The 22,188-nt window shown below is 40.5% G+C and overlaps 1 protein-coding gene across 4 annotated transcripts in view; it reads left to right on the forward strand.

The window, feature by feature from the left end:
* The window catches only part of epha8 (eph receptor A8), a 132,833-nt gene that overhangs the window by 38,462 nt on the left and 72,183 nt on the right, over nucleotides 1–22,188 (forward strand). For all 4 annotated transcript variants that reach the window (XM_008410260.3, XM_008410261.3, XM_008410262.3 and 1 more), the window contains exon 2: nucleotides 8,829–8,893. In XM_008410260.3, coding sequence (XP_008408482.1) covers nucleotides 8,829–8,893 — 65 coding nt within the window. The remainder of the gene's footprint in view (nucleotides 1–8,828; nucleotides 8,894–22,188) is intronic.

Raw genomic sequence — 22,188 nt, forward strand, 5'->3', positions numbered from 1 at the left:
TGTTGGTGTGTTTTCACACTTACAAAGAGAAACACACTCTCTTATAAGAGTGTGTTTCTTGTAAGAGTGTGTTTCTTGTAAGAAAAACACACTCTTACTGCAGTGTTTCCACACTAACAAAGCACAAAGCTGGTAGGCTCAGTTTGATTGGAAACTTGTAACATGTGTTACATTTTCAGCTGGTGTGGTTCTCTTTCACACTGCACTGTCAAATGAACCAAACCTTTTGAAAATCTGTTCACTCCCCTCACCTATGGTGGCGCTGCGCCAAGAAGCACTGAAGGAAGCACCAAAACCTCTGAAGAAGACACTGAACGCAACTTTCTTCTTCACGAAACATAAACAGAAATAGAGTGGTGTCAGATTTTAGCAGTCATAGGATTTCTCTTTTGTCTTTAGAAACGCATAACAAGCCATTTCTCCCGTTGGCACTCAACTCCCATGTTTGTTTTGGTTGTATTTACCCAGAATGCACGGCATTTTAGTCTGCTTTCTGGTCTTGAAGCGGTCTATGGCAGTGGTCCCCAACCTTTTTATTACCGCGGACCAGTCAAGAATTAGAAATTTTGCTGCGGCCCAGGAGTAGGGGGGGGGATGTTTTAACTTTCAGATAAGGCTTCTGCATGTTGGTGTTTCCGCTAAAGCCTGAATATGTCCAATTTGGGTTGTCTTGGCCATTTTCTCGCAGTCTGTGGGGTTTTCCCTGACTGGGAAAGAGAATACGACCTGTTGAATGTGACAGGTAGCCAATCAGAAAGCGCAGTGATGTAAAAACAGAGGGGAATCCCAAACAGCTGACATATGAGCAACTGAGAGTCCGGTGGATATCGGAGATGATATGTGGAAATGTTTATTATTATAGGTCATTATTATGTATTATTATGTTTATTCAGTTAAAAATGTTAACTATGAAAAAACATAACTCACCTCCAAATCATAGTGCAGCAAATAGAGCGGCTGCTCCCGTCGTCTTTTATCCACTGCCTTTTCTTTTTGTTACGTCTTTTATCTCTTAAAATGACTCCACAAACTATCACTATTGCTTCTGCATCGTCATCTGTGTTTGGTTATTCTAAATTCCCGTATGCTATGTTGGAAGTTTTACTGGATTATCCTCTGGAATCGGGATGTTCATGACTGGAATCGGTTCGTGTTGCTCCTGCCTTGGACACACGAACCGATAGAACCTGTTGTACTTTTATCAGCTCTGTGGTCACAGAGGTTTGGAGAATCGGCCGACAATTCTTAAAGCTTGCCGTCTAAACCAAACTTAAGACTCACAAGCCCTACTCATCTTCTCTCGACCACTGCCCAAACGCTCTCTGACTCTGGTCGCTATGGTAACGTTTATATATCCCTTCAAAATAAGATACAGATGCGACACAAAAACGAACATTTTACTTTTGTGAAAATTTTAACTCACGATAATTACTAACTGGAGCCCTGGGCTTGTTTCTCTGCAACGAGACGGTTCCATCTGGGAGTGATGGGAGACAAGAACACCCGAGGTGTGTTGCTTGAGCACAGCGTGCTTGGTCTCTACGTGGTGAAGCAGTTTGAAGCTTCATTGCCTCATTAGCAGCCGGTCACCGCATGTTACGCAGAGCATCTTGTAATGTGGGACTCACCTACCGGTCCGGGATAAATCCATTCTCCTGTCTCTTCTCTGGGCCTTTTCCCCTTTGCAAAGAAACTTTCCAAATACACCTGATCTGTTTCTTACTCATTTTGCTGCTTGTGGGCTCAATGTTGGTGCGCAAGTAACCAAGATTCTGGTTAAAGGAATTTCAAAATAAAAGATTGTCCAGACTCAAATAATACATAAAACGGACATATTTAATTATTTGTTGTGCGGCCCCAATTGGTCCACGGACCAATTGGTACCGGTTGGGGACCACTGGTCTCACTGGTCTATGGTGAGCTTGGCGTTCATTCAAACCACACCAGAGTTCACTTTAACCAAATTGAGACCAAGATTTCTAGGCGGACCAGAGTTTGTTGTTTTGGTCCACATCAGAGTTCAATTATGCTTCACAGCTCCCCAAATGAACCAGACTTTCTAGGCAAACAGCCTAGAGTTTGATTAAAGTGGACTAAACAGGCCTGCTGTGTACCACCTTAAATTCTAGGTGGTTTCCTGGATGGCTTGTTTACAAATTGGTCTTTAACAATTCAAATACTAACTTGATTGTAATGGTGTTCTATTTTGACTGGAATGTTTGGGTTATGCGTTCCTGTTCTGGTTCAAGATGCCGTTACATTCCGAATCTCATTCTGTAAGCAAAGTAGCAGCTCTTTTAATTCATCCAGCTATGTTGGAAAAATGACATTTTATGATACAGAGCTTTCCATAAAAGCTTGGAAGTCATTACAGCCACTGCATTCTAATGGATATGATACATCCACTACATGACATGCATATTCCTTTCCTACTCCCTTTTCACCCATTCTGAATGCTGCATAATTACCCAAAAGACAGAAATTACATTAAAAAGCTGAAAAATGTTCTCAAGTACTTGTAGTGGGATTTCTGATATCTCATTAAACACCAGTTTAGATTGCATGTTTACATTCCAGTGTGACAAAATGCGTTATACGTGTTATTTTTTTCTGATTATTATTTTTTTCTCTATTTGATTAATCACAAACACTTGAGATTAGCATTTTCCACTGGTATTAGCTTCAGAGTCTTTCCACACACCTCTGTACTAACAGAATCCCTGACATGTTTTGAGATCCGGGGAGCTACTGGAACAGTCCCTCAATAATTACAGTACAGGTCAGCAAGTTTCTCCTTGCTCATTAAAAAAAAGACTATTAAAACTACGTGAGTCATTGCACCACTTTCATTAAGCCATCATGGTAGACCGTCAAACCCGCTGAGAGAGGTGTGAGAGGTGGAATCCATTTGTGACCTTGGGCAGAGAGCAAGAGGTTGCTGCTTTCTCAGTTTAAGACGATGGAGCATGAACACAGTGGGGAAGGTAAAGACGGAGAGAAAACACACCTACTTGGGATGAGAGTTTGGTGGCACTGCCATCTGTTTGTGTTCTGACCCGCTGCCCCACTCAGCAATCAGATACTGAAATTAGTGAAGGTGACACACCAACTAATTGCAACACTTGAATGACTTGAAGATCTCGAAGCGTCAGTAATTTTTATGAAGAACACACTCCTTTTGTGTTAGTCAAAAATATGAAGTGGCTCTGGGGCACAGGAGAGTGCTCTGTTCCCATTATGACGGATTTTTCTCATCCAATTTACTTTGATTTCTGTCCATTCTTGACCTCGTTTTACGCTACAAACACTTCTGACTAAGATATCAACGTTTTTCTCCCAAAAAACAGCAACTGGCAGACTTTAGTTTTAGACTGACTTACACAGTCTCTCTTTGGTTGATGAATGTGGTCTATTTATCATTTTCATCTGTTTACCCTCGTGGAATTGCAGAAAGGGTTATTGGTTAAGAGGTCCAACTGTGTTATGTGGATCTAGAGAAACTTATGAGCATGTCCATAGTTTGGGGGTTATTGCAGACCTACTTGGGTTAATTTTATAGACTACCTGGGCTTTGGATGCTCAAAACCTCAGCTGTCTCTGTTTTCTGAGCATAAAGTAAATCTTGTTCCTAAGGGCTTGTGTTGCAAGGGTTGATAAAGACTAATTTAGCTTGATTCTATTTATGCCTTGATTCATATGGAAAGATTTTAAAACTGTCTGCAAATTTTAAAATCCTGAGAGACCACACACGAGGATAACAAAATCTTAGATATTGTAGGTTTGGTTGTAGAGTGTGTGGTGTCCAGCCACACACCAACCGATTTCACTCACACATAATCAGATGCAAAATCTTTCAAGACTAAACTTGAGTTCAGAGTAAACAAACATGGCTGACCGGCAGCAATCAATGGTGATAGTTAGTGGAGTATATTTAACAGATAAGAAACATTACAAAGATGTTGTCATTTGTCCTTAGGGAATACCTGACGCTTTGATACCAAACCAAGACAATCCAACATGATGAATCTCTCCAATTTTAGATCAGAGGGGTCCCCCTCTGATCCTCTTGAGCAGACCGTATCACTTTTACCACAAAGCTCTTTAAATTATCTTGAGACATCTGAGCCAAAATTGGGACAAAACTCTTTTGGTGTTGGTGTTTAGCAGGATTTCTTGCTCTTCAGTACTGACATGAAAGATTGGTTTTAGTTTGAGTTCCCTAGGGTCTCATCTTTGCTATTTGAAGATGAGTCTGAGACCGTGGTTCTCAACGACAGAAGGTGGTTTGGTTACTTTGCATCATGGGCCAAATGATGGAATTGAAGAATTTTGCCATGTTGTTCTCTTGTTTTTGTAAGAGGGTTATGGCAGGAGGACAAGGTGGATCGTCGTACTTGGGCCAGCAGTTTTGTGGTTGCTCTTGCAATCTATTATGGTGAGGGGAAAAACTGAGCCAAAACCCAAGCATCTCAATTTACCAGTCTCTTTGTTTAAACTGTCATGGTCTTAACAGATCATGCTCCCACATTATCCAGGTTTCAAAAACATCAACCAACACAGGATTAAATGATTATATTTGTGGCTTCCATGGTGTTTGTTGTCATGATTCTATAGAGTACAATAAATGTATTGTTTCATAGGTGGATGTCTGAATCTAGGTCTTTGACATTATTTTGTATTGGACAAGCAAAGAAAAGAAAACCCGGGAAATTGCAGAATGACAGACAGTGAACTAAATAGCCATGAACAGAGTGTTTCAAATGTACACACAAAAAGGCACTGAAGTATGAGAAGGAGAAAAAAATAACTCACAAAATTGCTGAACCAATAAAATTTAAATCACTTGGAGTTTCATGTGTATCTCTGGCATTTGTGAGCTGACAGGTTCTTAAAGCAAGTATTTATAGAGTCTCCTCTCTCATCTCTCTCTACTTGCTTTTTTCCCTGAGGTCAGCTCCTGTGCTGGCCTCTTTGTTGTCCATGTCATCTCAGGATTCTGTTTTTACACCAAACTATATCAGACCAAAAAGTTTTATTTTTATATGTGCAAATTATATTGTTTCTAAAATGTACTACAGATTGGATAAATGCTGGTGAATAACTGAAACGATCTGTACTCTCTGGTTTTTCTTGTTCATAGAAAGGACAGCTGGACCAGTGCTTGTCTTTCTGTGTGTCTGCTCTTTTCTTTCAACCCTCGGTCAGTCGCTCATACTGGGCCTGGTCTGTTGCTCATACTGGGCCTGGTCAGTCGCTCATACTGGGCCTGGTCAGTCGCTCATACTGGGCCTGGTTCTGCTGGAAGTTTCTTCCTGTGGAGTCGCTGTTTTTTGCTGCTGCTGCATGCTTGACGTGAAAGTGGGATTGCAGGGAAAAACTCAATGCAATTGACTTTGCCTAGTTTGATATCAAACTTTTGACCATTTGGCAATATGAACTATATTTGACTGCTTTTTTTTATTATAACTATGATCAAAACCAAACGTCCACCCGTCCATTGTCAATTCCCACCTAACCTTGAGAGGTTGTGGATTGGCAGGTGCCTGTCTCCTGCGGCCATTGGGTGAGAAGCAGGGTCCACCCTGGACAGGTCACCGGTCCATCTCAGGGCAACAGAGATACACAACCATACACTCACACACTCAGTGTTAAACTAATTTTGATCTTAGCTAAATTAACACCAACATTCAATAGTTGAATGTGTATGTTCTTTTAATAAAATCTTTCAAAAGGTTATATTATTGGTAGATTATTCCAGAGTTAGAATTAGGATTAAATTGTCATCTTTTTCCATCTGTTTAATTGTCCGTTTGCTTTGTTCGCATAAACTAGATAATGACATGGCTGGATGCTCAAAAAACATGCATGAATTAGACTCATTTTGCTTCCTCATGAATACATTTCTATTTGTGATATGAAATCATTTAGGTATCTACAGTTTTTTCCGACTTTTGCGTTTTTGACGTGAGACATGCATCATAACTCTAAGCTAGAAAATGCCAGGCGTAAACAATGTCTGAAAAGTATAATTCTGGAAATGATTAAATAAATCTGTCAGTAAAACTCATCATATCGCAATCCCATCACTCCTGATTCCCACTACGCATCCAGACAGACTTCTCTACAGAAGTTGTAGTCAGTACGCTACAAAACGCTGTTGCTATTAGTATTGCTTTTTTATTAGCTCCTTTCATCTTGCTGTGATCTTGTGACAATACTGTTGGCTCAATATCTTTTTATTGCTAGGGAGATACAACCTCAATAACTAAAAACATTAAGATTTAGGTTCGTCAGGGACGAAGTAGGACTTATACACCGTAATGTATAGTTTTGTTGTTCTACCTTGTTGAAAAAAATGACTTTACTGTGAGAAAGGCAGGTAGCTGTAAAACAGGTATTTTCTGTGACTTAACTCAGTCACATTTAAATGTGACAGAATTTCTTGACTTGTTACTGTAAACAAATATCTATGCTACCTTAGAAATTGTTATAAAACTGCTGTACATATCAAACATGGTTTAAGAGATTAGAAGTCATAATTTGACACCTTTAAAATGGGGCAGTGTCTCTTTAAGAAGTTTCTGCTCTTTTTGACACTCCGCCTTCAACATGTCGCCTCAACGCTTCACCATTAAACCTTTAACATGTTACCAGCATTATACTGAGAAGTAGCTGGTATGATGAGCTCAGATGTGCAGCTCCACCAGGTGTTTGCTAATTGCTGCTTCTGCTAGCCTGGCAGCTAGTTTGGTAGACACATTACCAAACTAGCTGCCACGTTTTCCCATAAAACGTTGAGTTGACACAAGACCAGACAGAGAAACTACATGTACTCCATACTTACACACACCAACACGAGCTGTTCTGTGTATGTTGTCATCTGGATCTTTGCATCACCAGCAGACTAATGGCAGGGATTGCTTGCAGATTTGTACATTTATTATACAAAGCAGAACTCGTCTTTACTGTGTGGTGACACATCTGCAACGGTACTCAGACTATCTGTTACCTCCCTCCTTGCCTGTGCTGTCCACTGCACTTTCACACACTCACAACCAGCAGAGTGGAGATGATTCTGACCGGACACCACAAATTGTAGTTTTGACGACAGGAAGATGTATTGGTCTAAATAAGTAAAATGAGCTTTATTCAGATCTATGAAAGCCCTAATCAGTTTGATCTTCTCTGTGACATTCTTATGTTTGTGTGGTGCCAATATGAGCGAAAAATCGTCTTAAGAAAATTATTATAACAAAAAACTGATAGTAAAAATGTCAAGATTATATGTTAATGTACTTTGAGTGGAATTAGCACATTTCATCTGGGAACTCAACCTATGTGACTGTAAGTGGGGATCTTTTAAGGAGGCTGTAGAAATAGAATCAATTATCGCCATCACAAGATCTTTTTTAATATCGAAGTCTTAGTGTTGATAGCACTGGGGAAGGGGTTTGGTGACAGCTGCTATATATAAGCCTTTTTGAAATATTTTCACAGAAAGCGTAATCAGGCACTCACTACATACTGTATAATCACACAGCACTACTCTTCACCCTACCAGTCAAACGTCTATGAGCCACCATGTTGGTGATCTGTGTTGGAAAGCCTGGATCAGGGGTGTCAGACATCAAACCCCGGTCCTCAAGGGTCGGAGGACCAGAGTTTGGGACAAGTCAAAGAATCTTGCAACCTTTTGACTTGTCCCAAGTCCAACACACCTGAATTAACCCTTGTGTTTAGAAATGGGGTCCAACCGACCGCACACACACACGTAAAACTTGTATCGCTTGCCTCAGTCCTCTACGCTTGCCTCAGTCCTCGCACGCACAAGGGTTAAAGAACTGAGTTAGTTCCTTATGTACTCAACAAATGATGACCTTCAAGGACTGGGGTTTGAGATCTGTGCCATGTAAACTGTAGGTTTGTCCTGCTAAATTTTCAATCATTATTGATTTTATTATCCAGTTATCATACACCCAACGGTAATCAAAGACCAACATGTAATATTGATTTCTCCCCATTTTGCTCTTGGTGTCAGAGACTATGATGATCTCTGGGATTCAAGTGTGTTGGGGTCTCCAAACCCAACACACTTTAATTAAATGAATTTAATTTTTAAGTTGCAGGGCAGTAGTGCTCAAGGACTCCACTTCAATCCTCGACGGTCCATGTCCAGCAGCTTATAGATGTTAAAGCTAAATCGCTTGCTTAGCATGCAGTCGAGCTCAGCTACTGAGTTAATCATTTGAGTCAGGTGTATTGGAGCAGAGACATCACTAAAAGTTAGAGGAACATTGGAGAACTGGGGCTTGAGACCCTTGATGTAAACTCAGCTTATGCTAAAAGTCCAAGAAATGTCAGCGGAATCAAAACAGCTTGGAAATTGTTTCTAATATTCCTGCTCAACAGAGAGAGACTCAATAAATGCTCATCCTTTAATTTGATAGCTATACCATGTTCTGTGTAACTTGACAAAAAGTTGTCCATAATTTTAGCTAAAAACAAGCCCTGCTGAAGCAGAAGGTTCTTATTTCCATTCTCCACCTACATGTCTTTTCTTCTGCTTAATAAATGTTTTGCTGTCTGGAAGCTCTTAAGGGCAAACGAGGTCAAGGTGACATCCGGCTCGGAGTTGCTGTGACGACCATCCCTGGCTCATCAGTCACACCTGTCACACAGGTGTCAGCGCGTATGCACCCGACTCCATCAGGTGCCTGAGCGCGTAGATGCAGTTGATGAAGGATAGGATGGATGAGGTGGGTTGGGGAAAACTATAATTTAAAGTTTGCTGCTCACCTTCTTTGTTGTTTTTTGTTCTTTCTTGGCAGTGAATCTCCTTGACACGACAACGATAACTGGAGACTGGGGCTGGCTGACGTATCCATCCCATGGGGTAAGGACAAAAAGAAGCGTTTTGTTGTGGAGTATTTCTTTACTAATGGATTTCATTGTGGTTTTTCCACATTGTTTTAACCACAAAGTCTACTTTTTATGAGACAAACCAACAAAACATTTTTGTTGGTTTGTCAAAATTAAGCAAAATATTTGCTTAATTTTGATGTGGATGGAAAATAATGTATTGTTTTCAAGGTTTGTCTTTACAAATACAAAAAAGAAAACTAAGATGCACACTTGTATTCATCCTCATTTAATAATAAACCTCCAAATAAGACTGAGTGCAGCCAACTGCCAGCAGAAGTAAACAAAAATAAATAGAGTCCACCATGAAGACCATGGAGCACAGCAGACAGGTCAGGGAGAAAGATGTTGGGTTTATTGCAAGAACTGATATACAATGACTGTCAAGCTGATGCTAAATTAAATAGAAATTATTCGAACACTGCCCATGCAAAGGATATTATTCAAATCTTTAGATTACATGTCAGATTAGTGATATTATGCATGAAGTCAACCAGGTGTTTCCCCCTGGGTTTAAAAATGTCAGTCATCAAACCACAGCTGAAAATGAACAATCTGGACAAGTCACTATTGCAAGATTACAAGCCTATTTCCAACCTTCCATTCATGAGAAAGATCATTAAAAAATCTGTTTCAACAATGAAACATTTTTCTACATGATAGAAGTATAAAATCACACATGAACAACTAATGCAGAAGACACATTTTTGTATCACAATAATACTAACACGCTAAAAAAGGAGTAGGAAGAAGTAACAAACCTCTGAACCCCATAAACTCATACAATATTTTCAGGTGGACCTTCATTATTAAATCAAATAATAAAACATAAATAACAAAAACCATAAAAAAAGAAATTTTTAATAATGACCAGCCACTTTGACGTCTTTAGATCCAGTTTCCATCCTAACTAAAGTACTGAGACTGTTCAATAACGTCAACATAAATACAGACTATGGAAGAACCACAGTGCTGGTTTTGCTGGACCTCAGTTCAGATGACCCAGACATATTACTGAAGCAACTGAAGAGCTGGATCCTACTTTCTACCACAGTACTTGGTTGGTTTTAGACTTTCCTAAAGAACAGGGACTTACATGTGTCAACAGGTAACATCAAAGTTTACATAACAAATGTGGGTTTTGTCTTTGGACTCTTTATTTAAAATCTACATTCTACAGCTTAAGCTATGCAGATGATGCACAGCTTTACATTACAATTCCACCAGGTGACTATGAACCCATTCAAGTGTTAACTAGATGCATAGAACAAATCAACGCTTGGATGTGCCATAACTTTCTTCAGTTGAAATAAATAGATTAAAACATGCAATACCCACATCAGATGTATTCAAGTCTAGTCCTCGACGACCAGGCTGCCGTGTGTTTTAGATGTCGCTGTGCTCCAACACAGAGGCATCTGTGGCGCAGTTATATCTTCTGCACAGGTTAGAAATAAATCATTAAATCTCATTCAATTGTGTTGGAAGAATAAAATAAAAAGTTAAACTTGCAGGACTGGTCATTGACTGATAATGGACACCACTGCCCAAGATTAAAGAAGTTATTATTATTATTATAATTATGCAACAATTACCAATATTCCCACTAATGATGACATCTGCTAAAGGAAAAAAAAAGTCACCTTTCATAAAGGCAACAGGTTTTTTTATTTAGTGTGAGGTGCGTAAGTCTGTGTTTTACCACTTGTACTTACTAAATAAGATTTAGTCAAACATTGACACCACAGACTAATTACATGTAGTAACCAGACAATGACATGCTACACTCATCTACTTCAAACATGAGCCCAGACATCCCTCTCGGCCCCCTCCACGTCTTGGCAGCTTGGCGCACGTCGCGGTGGGAGAGTGAAGAAAAGATGAAGTAAAAGGATGAAAGCAAGAGAGCGAGGTGACAGCGAGGGCACGGCGTCGCGGCATTAGCATATTGTAATGCCGAATGATGACGCCTGAGGTGATGAATTAGGACCCTGGCTGCGATCTTCCGAGCGCCGCCATGCTACCCCGTCCCTGACTCCCTGGGCTGTCAGCAGAGTGGTAGGAACATTTACATCACCTCCAGCCTTCACGACAGAAGGTGGTGTGATTGAATGGTGGCCAGGAGGAACAGATGGGTTGTCTTTCAAGTCCTGGGAGAAGAACTGGAAGAATTGGATTAGTGGTTTGAGCAAAATGACTCACTCTGTGTGAAATCGGTGTGAGAGGTGAATCCCTTCCACCTTGAAAGGGCCCATGTGATAACAGCTAGATTACATAAATTCTAACTGCTGTTGTATTTTCTATTTATTTTTTTTTATTTGATTGGTTCAATATACCAGAAATAGTTACTTGTTTGTTCATGAGAGACCGCTTTCTCCCTCTGAGCTTCTACACATGAAAAGCTTGACTGAGTGGATTAGGAGTGGGAGCGGAGCTTTGTGGTTTCATGGTTCGGTTACGTAAGGTATGTGTCTTGCACTGAAAGACAAAGATGTGAGGAAGGAGGGAGGAGCGGCTCTGTGATGTTTAATACTGGTGCCAAAGAAAATGTACAGAGGAGAAAATCTGATCTACTTTGGCAATCAAGCAATATTTGGACAGAACGTTTTTTTTAACAAGTGGTTTCAAAGTAAGGATTAGTTGAGGTACGTCGTCGGACTGCTGTTCAAAATCACCGGCAACACATGAAAATATTTCTTATAGTTAAGTCTGTCTCAAAGAGAACTGACCTGTTATTGTCTTAATGAGTTGATGATATAATGACTGAAAAACTCAACCACACTGGTACTGGGAAATCCACAGTGTTGTCCTTTAATAGACACACTCTTCACCAACCTTACAAAACCTGGTTCAATGGCTGCTGTATTATCAGACATGAAAATAAGCAGAGTCCTAACATCTTGCAACATTACTGAAGTTAGGGAGATAAAATATTCATGTTTGTCTCAATCGGTGCGTCGATCTTTGGCGCGTTTCTCCCGCACTCTACAGAGAAGCAGTGGCGCATACTTGTGACATCACTAGCAGTACTAGAGTATCTTAGGGAAGCCATGCATACACAGGGAGAACATGAACACTTAGGCAGAAAGAACTCGGGCCAAGATTCCAAACCCAGGACCTTCTACAGTGATGCCCTCCATGACCTTGGAGGGTTTGTGTATAAAATCACACATGAACAAGTAATGCAAAGGACACATTTTGCATTACTGCAAAATGCATTACTGTTGAAATTTGTTTTCTGTGGCAGCATTTTGCTACTCGCTTCAATACACAAACACTGACTTAGATACAGACAAAATCCAATTTGTAAGCAGTGTGAGAATACAGTCACTGGCTAACTGTTTGACTGCTAATTCAAACTGACTCGACTTCAGTGTCTTACAGCAGCACTATGTAACTTTTATATATAAAAAGTTTATTTTTACGTATTTGTTAAAACTATCACTGTGGTGACAGTATGGCATGAGACAGTCTATGAAAAAATTGATCTCCTCTGCCTTCTCTCTATGGACCTGCTGTCAGTTGAACAAACGCTCTGCTCTGTCACCAAAAAACCAATCAGAAACTGGAGGAGGGTCTTAGCGCTATCAATCATCCTCATGTACACATTGGCACCTTGGCCAAGGTTTCCCCGGCTGCATCTTCTTTACATATTTGAAACATTTGGGACCACAGAAAAATCCTTCATCATGTGAACCACAAATAGGTGAGGTTCAACTGTACAGTGTGGAGAAATCAGCTATTTCTTTCCAGCATTGATCACTCTCGAGCAACAAGGTGCATTGATACTTAATTAATTTTTTTCAGTTATTTTATTATTCTCTTTTGAGTGAATCTTGCTAAAATAGTAAAAGTAGTAGTAGTAACAGGGGAATTTGCTTGTCTGCAAGGTCCAACCAGCTTGCATACGTGGATGAGAAGAGGTTCACCATTAATTGTTTTAATCTGGAAACATCAATGATCTGAAAGAGCAGCATCAGTCAGAACCATCAGCAGTGTTTCAGTCTTTGGAAATACACACTAAATATGCTGGTACATTCTGAAAAAGTTAGCCAGAGTTTTTATGCACATCCATCTTGTACAAACCATCAAATTCACTCACCAGAATAATGTAGTGAAAATCAACATAAACATTAGAAATAGTTTAGAAATTGAGTTAAAATGACATTTGATGTGTTTGTTGGAAGCCTGTAGATGGATAAAAGTACTCCTTTGACAATATGGCAGCATGTTCAAATGGGGTCAAATTTGTAGTGGCTCTTCTGCTGCAGCAGAATGACAACCAGCACAGGAAATATGTTTAAGGAGTTTATTAAAAATATGGATATGGTGGGAGGTAAGCACCATCAGGAGGGCAGTCAGAAGTGACTAGAAAGGATGGTGCTGGTGCTCTGACCCAGAGTGTGAGGACATTAAATGGCCTGAGCCAGTAACAGTGACAGTTTTTGGGGAAAGCCCACTTGCCTGGTGATGTCACCGCAGGCAATGGGGAAATCCAACATGGGGGCAATCTTTGGTGATCCAGGTTCACTGTTCCAAAAATGTATGAATCTGACTCTTTGACGAATCCGATCCAGAAAAACAGAGTCATCGGTGATGAGGAAGGCAGACGGCAGCATAATCAAAAAGAGAGCGGGCTAAAAATGAGAGTTGGGGACCAGAATCTGAATCAAGAGCCATTGAAGCAAGATGAGAAAATCCAATGGAATAAAAGTTCATAATGAAAAGCTCGAAATCAGGCATGAAAAGAACACGAGACTTTCGATAATGTCGAGGAGAATGACTGGCAGAGAGAAGCCGATATTGATGGCGGAGCAGGTGCAACACATGGAGTTAATGAGGCGGCACAGGTTAGTGGGACGTAGTAGATTGCATGGAGATTGTGGAATGGCAGGGATACGGGCTGCCAGAGGAGATGAATGACTTTTGATATCTGATGCAGGGTGACAGATAGGATCATGACCAAATTCCCATTTCATTAAACAAAAAGGCTGCTCTTTATTTTTCTCCACTCTAGTTTGATTAATCAAACTGAAACTATCAGAAGCAGACTCCCTCCACATTGACTGATACCACACCACCCAAACACCATGCTGCCAGTACCATGCTTTGCTGTGGGTGTTTTTGTGCCAAAGACATGGAGTTAAAGTTGAATCTTTGTTGCATCATAGCAAAGGAAATTTATACTCAAGCTTCTGGGAGACTTCAAATCCGCTTTTGGAAAATGTTGGGTTTTATTTCAATGTAACTATAGAGATTGTCCATGCAAGAAAATTGTTGAGTGCAGATGAGAATCTGGTCCATACAAAACATTTCAGCAAAGCCAACAAGGATCTGTTTAATGGAAATGCATTCAGAATCAGTCGTTACCAGTTAGTGTTTGTAGTTATTTTACTTTGGTGAGCAGCTATCAGTTGCTAACGGTTCCAGCTAAGGTCAGGCTCACTTAGAGTCTGCTGTTAATTTAACCTTTACATGTTATTAGCCGTATTGGGGTCTAGCTCCTTAATGTTCAGGTGAGTCTTTGCATTGAACGGAGGGCAACAACGTGGGAAGATGAAAATTTGTCTGTTGATTTCGACCCAAGTGTTTATCTTGAAATAATATTTCTTTTAAATATCTTTCTCAGTTAATGTATAAGTAGTTTGTTTAGATAAAATCTAACTTTTGGCCCTACTTGGAAAGTGTTTTGTGTCGTATAGCTAATGTACACTACACATTGCCTTGAAAACCTCATAACTGAGGTAGTGGCATCATCATGCTGTGGCAATGCTTTTCTAAAACAAAGACAAGTAATCTGATCAGCGTTGACAGGTAGAACGGTGCAGCTAAAGTCAGCAAATAAGGACGAAAACCTGTTCGCAACAGCAACACTATACAGCCAGGTTAACAATGTAATGGTTCAGTTTAATACAAATTAATGTTTTACAATGGCCAAGTCAAAGTTCACACCTAAATCTAACTGAAAATCCACTTGAAATTAGCTCAGAACCGACTAAAAATCAAAATTTTTTATTAAAGCACATTTAGTGCTTTAATACGCCTCAATGTGAAAGAAAAATTCAAGGGTTATGAATGTTTCCTCAGGCATTTAAGCCTTTGAGTTACTAATCTGTATTCCAAACAAGCAAAGGTGAAAGGTTTAAAACTACAATTAAATAAATTTTTCAGCAAACAGCGACAGATGTTAAAGTTTATCTGGCCATAAAATGAGGTTCAGAGCTGCTTCTCCAGAGCCGCCTTCCTCGGGTCAAAGGTGAGCTCAGGCAGGTTTGATGGGAAGAAAACAAAACTGCGCATGAGTCCCAAACATTTTCAGGAATTCCACATGTGAGAGAAACGGAAAAGAAAAACACACATCGGACCTCACAGGTTCTTTGATAAATTGATGTTTTGACAGTGTTTTACTATCCCTCTTCAACACCTCCACACACACATTCACACACAATTACAGCTCCTGTATAAGGTCACGCTTTCCCATTCTGACAGTTTGTAGAGTGAGCACTGAACATGCAGGGCTTTCAGCTGCCCCTCTGCTGCGGCTGGTCTTAGCATGAGAATATACAACTGCAGAAAGAAAAAAATATAGGTGAAAATATGGCATTAGAAAATGTTGACAAAAAGAGCTAAATTCTTAAAAAAAAAAACTACCTCAATTTCGCAGAATGGTTTTTACGCTCTGTTGAGGTGGCTTTACTGGAAAGAGTTAATACGCTAAACAGGAGATGGAAACGCATCCGCCGAATGAATTCTGATGTAATGAACATTACCTCAAATGACTGATCAACTGCATAGTTTCTGTGAAAGAATTTGGTTTCTTTGGCATCCAAAATTAAACCTACGACGTTTGGAAAAGCTGCTTTGGAAAATTATTGATCTGTTTAACACTTAAGAAATAAAACTTGAGAAATAAAAAAATAAATAAAAATTATATCAGTGCAACTGTAGGTTGAACATAAAAAGTTGTATTCCTCTCTCTGGGATTGGGATCAATTTCCATCAAATGATGCAAAAAATGTCATGGAAGAAAAGTACCAGGACAGTTTCTGTTAGTTGGACAAACATTTTCATAATTTCTAAAACTGATTTTTACTGCGATATGAGAGTTTGACAGTTCATTGACAGTTTATTTCTGTTCATCTAAAACTGACATTTTCCATATTTTTTAACTCTCCTGCTGTCTTAGCGCCACACTCGGGAGGAGCTCGGTAAGTCACGGTCGCACGGTGGAAAGTGGGAGGGGAAGGGTTGTCCTGTCAGACTATCAGTTTCTGAAATCGCACAAAAAAACAAACAAACAAAAAAAAAACGCGTAAAAGCGCACGCAGCATCAATGTGACCCCGCTGGACCGTGCACTGAGTAAAAGACTTGTTGGGTCTACATGACCCCATCTCTTAGGACCAGGGGAGTAAATCCCATCTCATTATTGGAGGGGACAATAAACAGGAACATTTTTTAAGAACAATGTAACTGGATGATGGATGATGGTTTAGCTTCTCTTAGATTTAATGGATTTGCTATATTTATTTATATTTTTTATGTTCAAACTGCTGCTAAATATACACGTCAAATTTTGGCTCACTGGAAAACAACTCTTTATCCTTCATGGACAACATAGCATTAGATCACTGAAGTTCTCTGAATGCAGCTGTAGAAAATGTATTTTTTAAAGTAATTCCAGGAAGATAGGAACATTTTCAACTTGCACTTACTGTGGAGTTAAAGTATGTGTGCTGAGGGTTAGGTCTTTATTAGCACCCTGACCTCTCCCGTATGCCGGTCTCATTTAGATGACATCATGACAGATCACGTCCTCCACACAAGGGGCTTCTTTCTGTCCAATTTATTCAGGCAATGGTTAGGATGCTCCTGTGCTGTCCCAGGAGCATCTTTCTCTGTTTTTATGTCTCTCTCTCCAACACACACTCACATTCACACACAGTTTCACAGAACTTGTCAAACAGGGGCAGGAAGACTTCATTATCCTCCAGTCCGATCTGTGTTGGCCCTGACAGGTTCATCCACCGGACACCCAACAATCGATACCGCTGACAGTACAGCATTTGTGTGTGCGTGTGCATGTGGGTGTGCATGTGTGTGTTTAGAGTTGGCTGGGAAAACCATAATGATGAACCAAATGATGAGCTGAAGTGTCAAAAGCACAAAGTATTTTCTCAGTATCCCTGTAACCTCATCCATCTCTCTCTTAAACACAGTCATAAAGTTAAAGCTGGTGAACAGACTCTTCCTGAACCTTCAGGACTCACCCACAGAGACAAACGCCTGCAGAGTTTTCAAAACTGCATGGATATTTCTTTCAGAAAATATCTTGTTTTAGAAGAAGATAACGTTGTTGCGTTGGGGAGGTGTGTTGAGTTGCCATGACAGCCTGAGGTGTAACTGCAGAACACCTTACTATGAACCAGGGTCTTTATTTCTGTGGCCATTCTTCATATTAAAGATCACCTAAAAAATTACGTTTCAGTGAGGCATGAGTGTGCTTAAGTAGTCAGATAAATAGGGCAATTAATCACAAAATAAGAAGTTTGACTTTCATTTTAGAGTCAGAATCAGCTTCATTTACAAAGATTGTGTGCATTAGCAAGGAAGTTTAACACTAAAATAAAGAACGAAAGGAAACAGTACAGTATGTACATATATATGGTAGTATATAACCAGAAGTTTACATACACTGACTTAAAATATATTCTCTCTGTCTCACGTTACATCGGACCAGACTTCTCTTGTTTTAGGTTGGCTAGGATTAATTGCCCTCTGTCAGAACAGAATGATGGTAAAACTTTATTTATTGTCAAACAACTGTTTTCAAATTGTAATCATAACAGAAACTACCCAAGTGACCTAATCACAAGTTTCCAGAACCCAGTCCTTCATACCGTGTATTGCCCCCGTTGACATCATTGACAGCTTGGAGTCTTTCTTGTGGTTGCGGATGAGTCTCTGTGTTTTCTCTGATGGTAAAGCTGCCCAGTCGTCTTGGCAAACAGCCTCCAGCTCCTGGACTGTGCAGCAGGAGCTGTACTTTTGCGCTGTCCCCAGAGTGGCTCTATGATGCTGAGGTCAGAAGACTGAGATGGCCTCTCCAGAGCCTTCACTTTGTTCTGCTGTGGCCAATGACGGGTCGACTTGGCCTTGTGTTTTGGATCGTTGTCATGTTGGAACGTCCAAGTACATCCTGTGTGCAGCTTCCTGGCTGATGAGTGCAAATTTTCCTCCAGTATTTTCTGATAAGGCACTGCATTCATCCTGCTATCAGTTTTGACCAAGTTTTCTGTAACACATTCATCCCTGTGCCTTTGTGGCTTACACGTCCCCAGAGCATCAGTGATCCACTGCCGTGTTTCACAATAGGGAATGGTGTATATTTCATCAGAGAGGCCTTGTTGGCTCCTCTCCAAAAGTGATGTTTGTGGTTGTGGCCAAAAAATTCAATTTTGGTTTGAAGGTAGCTGTACGGCACTTTGTACGAGGGATATTTTGTGGCATTTGTTTAACAATGGGGAGTCATGCAGCCCATATTTCTTCGCATACATCTCCAAACAGCCACACCACTTTTTTATCATTCAGTCCTATTTTTCAGCTTAGTTATTTGTGGATTCTTTTTTGCATCTCAAACAAATTTCCTGGCAGTTTTTGCTATAGTTTTGGTGGTCTGCCGGACTGGTTTCGACAGAATCCTTCTCTTTTCACTTCTTATTTAGAAGTTGAACACTATTGATTGGCATTCTCAATTCCTTGGACATATTTTTAAATCGCTTTCCGGTTTTATACACTTAATTTGCCTTGTCCTGCAGATCCTTTTACAATTTACAAGGGACTCTTTTACCTGCAGGATAAGGACACTCTAAATGCTGGAGACCAGGAACAATGATGTTACGGAGATGAAAGTGTCTTCAATCCAGAAATCGTCAATAAAGGAATTGGTCGAAGTCAATAACGAGTAGAAAAGGCAGAGCCAGTCCAGGAATCTTTGAAGCAATAATCAGAGTCTAAGTACCAGAAACTCTGGTCAGAACCAGAATCAGAGTGACTCACAGTACAGATGGGGAGAAGACTGGTAAGGCAATGGGCCTTGTCTCTACAACCTGAATGAGTTCAGAGCAGGTGTTTCTCTGAGCACAGGAGAGAGCAATGAGTTAATCAACAGGCAGGGGAGGGGCGGGAAGCAGCAGAGCAGCATGACAGAAACCAGAGAAGTCATGACCACAGGACAATGTTTGTTTTGTTTGATTTGAAACTAATAAAATGAAACAAAGTAGTTTTTATTCTTTTTCACAGTACAACTAATTTATTAAATTGTTTACAACTGCATCACAATAACACACTAACGTCAGTAAGCCCCTGTTTATCCCTGTGCTCAACCACATGTCGATATAAAACAAATTTTTCTCTAGAATTTTTTGGAGTTAATCGACTCGATAATGAGCTGAGCTCTGCGAAGCCCTTTGAATTAGACATCTGCCTTTTTTTTTTTTCCCACCAACAGTTTGGGAGCCTTTCTACTGCATTCAGCAGCCCCATCCTCCAGATCTGATTACACACTTCCACAGCAAACCTTCAGCTAGTCTTTGAACTATCTCTGCTGCCCTCTCGATGACCGTCCAGCGCAGTATAATTGGCTTTACAAGCTCCCACGAGAGAGCAGCATGGGGCAACACCTCACAGCTACAGTGGGCTGACGGTGGTGCAAACAGCCCATCTGTGAAAATATGTACTTTCATAAAAAAATAAAAAAATAAAACAAAACATGGCATTCTAGATTATTGTTGGGTCCAAACTCCATGGGAGTTGTAGAGGAGCTTGTATGAGTGAATTTAGGAGGTTAGACAGAAGGTGTGTGTTGTAGTGGTCCAATGCCAGAACTTTTCAAAGGAAGACAATTAAACTGTAAAAACGTCAATCAGAACCATTTAGTATGAGTAGAATGCAGTTTTTATAACAGCTATGCTTTTCCACTATGATTGAAACTGATCTTGACGTGTTGCATGAACTTTTGTGGCCTTTATTCTGTTAGATTTTTCAATCACAGTTGAAGTGTTTTTTGGTTTTAATCGACCCATAAAAGTGTTTTTAACCCACTCTGGTCTTCAAAGATCTTATAGGCCCACATGGCCTGGTTGTCACTACTGAAATCAATTCCTGATGTCTGAAAACACTCTTGTTTGTGTCCCCAAGTCTTCTATGCAGAAGCAAACCAAGGAGAAAATCTGCCAAAGAGTTACATCTGTCACATATGGCGAGCTCCAAAGCACAGCCTGAGAAACGGCGACTGTCAAAGAAAATGATTCTGATTGCTTCTAGGAGACTGAGCTTGTGACAAGCCATGGAAAAATGGATTTCACTTACTGCATTATCATGTCATGTGTCACTTGCGCACAAGGAATGGTTTCAGCTTTCACCAATCTCTTGACCTTGGAATCTCTGAGGAAAACGGTTGTGAAAATGTTTGAGATGACTGTGTTGACTACAGTCAGCTACCACGTTTCAGAAGTCTATCACTCCAGATCATTTAAGCCCACATCTTTACCAGTATGTATTTTATTATTTCTGCCCCACCTCCTCAGATTAATTCAATGCTAAACCAAAACTAACCAGTTAAGCCATTACCTGCAGAACTTCTCCAGGTATTATTATCCAGTCCCCAGCCTTGGCGCTGGGCCAAATGTCCTCATGTTTCAGATGTGTCCCTCTTACAGTGAGGACTGATGATATCTTGTATGGATCCTGGTAAATGTTCACCTCGTCCAACAATAGATGTTTAGATAAATTAGGGACAAAGATGGGCCACTTCAATTCCTGAGGGTCAATCTGCTGCATGTTTTAGATTAGCGGTTCTCAACGTGGGCGGTACCGCCCCCCGGGGGGGGGCGTTCAGAGGACAGCAGGGGGCGCTGGTGGAAATTTTTACAAAAGGGGGCGCTGGGATGCCTTTGGGGGCGTTTGGTCAAAGGTAAACTTTGCACCTTAAATGCACAACAACACCAGTTTAGACTTTGAGCAACTTGGTAAAACTGTATTGTGTAACATTAAACCATGCTTGGCTGCAACTGTACCGATGGCAGCTCTTCTTCTACTCAGTGTTTGTAGCTTCTTGGCGCAGCTTTGTTCTCCATCTACTAGTAGTTTCCACGCATCAGTTCAGCGTTACACCGGCTGATGACGTTGCTGTGATTCACTTTGTCTGGTATTTTTGTACATATGTTTTGGCAGTTCTGTGATCATGTCAAAGCAGCAACTTAAATTAAAAAGTGTTTTATTTCCGGTTGAAAGCTGCCTGCTTCCATGGAAAGACAACAGAAAATCGCTCTTAAACATGTAATTACTAAAATCACAATACCTTGACTTTGTATCCCTCTGAAAAATGAACCCATTTAAATAAAGAAATCTCTCCATGGGTGATACCACGATAGAGAGCGTTCATTTTATAGAGTTAACCCTGGTGCTTTAAGTGGTCCGGTATGAAACGGGTGTGATAGAACAACACAGCATTTTTAAATTTCAATAATCAGAATATCGAAATTGTTTCCGTTGTTTTAAAAGGTTTATGTCAGTCTGTCTTTTCCCCATCGATATGTTTCCCGAACGCTGTGCACCATAGGGGGTTAAAAAAATACAAAAATTGACGCGCACATTGCGCAAAACTCTGAAACAGGAGAAGCGGGACATAAAACGGAGCGACGAACTAGATGTGAATTATGGCATAAAAACAGAGAATCCATCAAAAAGCTCCTCGGTGGCAGGGCCCCGGGGGTGGATGAGATCCGCCCGGAGTTCCTTAAGGCTCTGGATGTTGTAGGTTTGTGTTGGCTCACGCGACTTTGCAATATCGCATGGACATTGGGGGCAGTTCCCTTGGATTGGCAGACTGTGGTGGTGGTCCCCCTGTTCAAAAAGGGGCACCGGAGGCTGTGCTCCAATTACAGAGGGGTCACACTCTTAAGCCTCCCTGGTAATGTCTATTCAGGGGTCCTGGAGAGGAGGGTCCGTCGGATAGTCGAACCTCGGATTCAGGAAGGACATGGCCGTTTTTCACATTCTGTTTGGGGCGTCCACAGAACTGATTTGATTGATTAATCAATTTGATTGATTAAAATGTCCAGGTTTTCATTGTTTTTAAAGGAAAGGACTAACAGGCTTCCTTAAATTGAGTCTTTGCCTGGTGGCTGGTTTGGTGCAAACCACAGCAGTTTTCTGGAAGTTTGTTCCAAATTAGAGCAGCATAAAAACTGAATGCTGCTCTTCTTCTG

This window comes from Poecilia reticulata, chromosome 5 (genome assembly GCF_904066995.2).
Source record: "Poecilia reticulata chromosome 5, P_reticulata-male-v2, whole genome shotgun sequence".
NCBI lineage: Eukaryota > Metazoa > Chordata > Actinopteri > Cyprinodontiformes > Poeciliidae > Poecilia > Poecilia reticulata.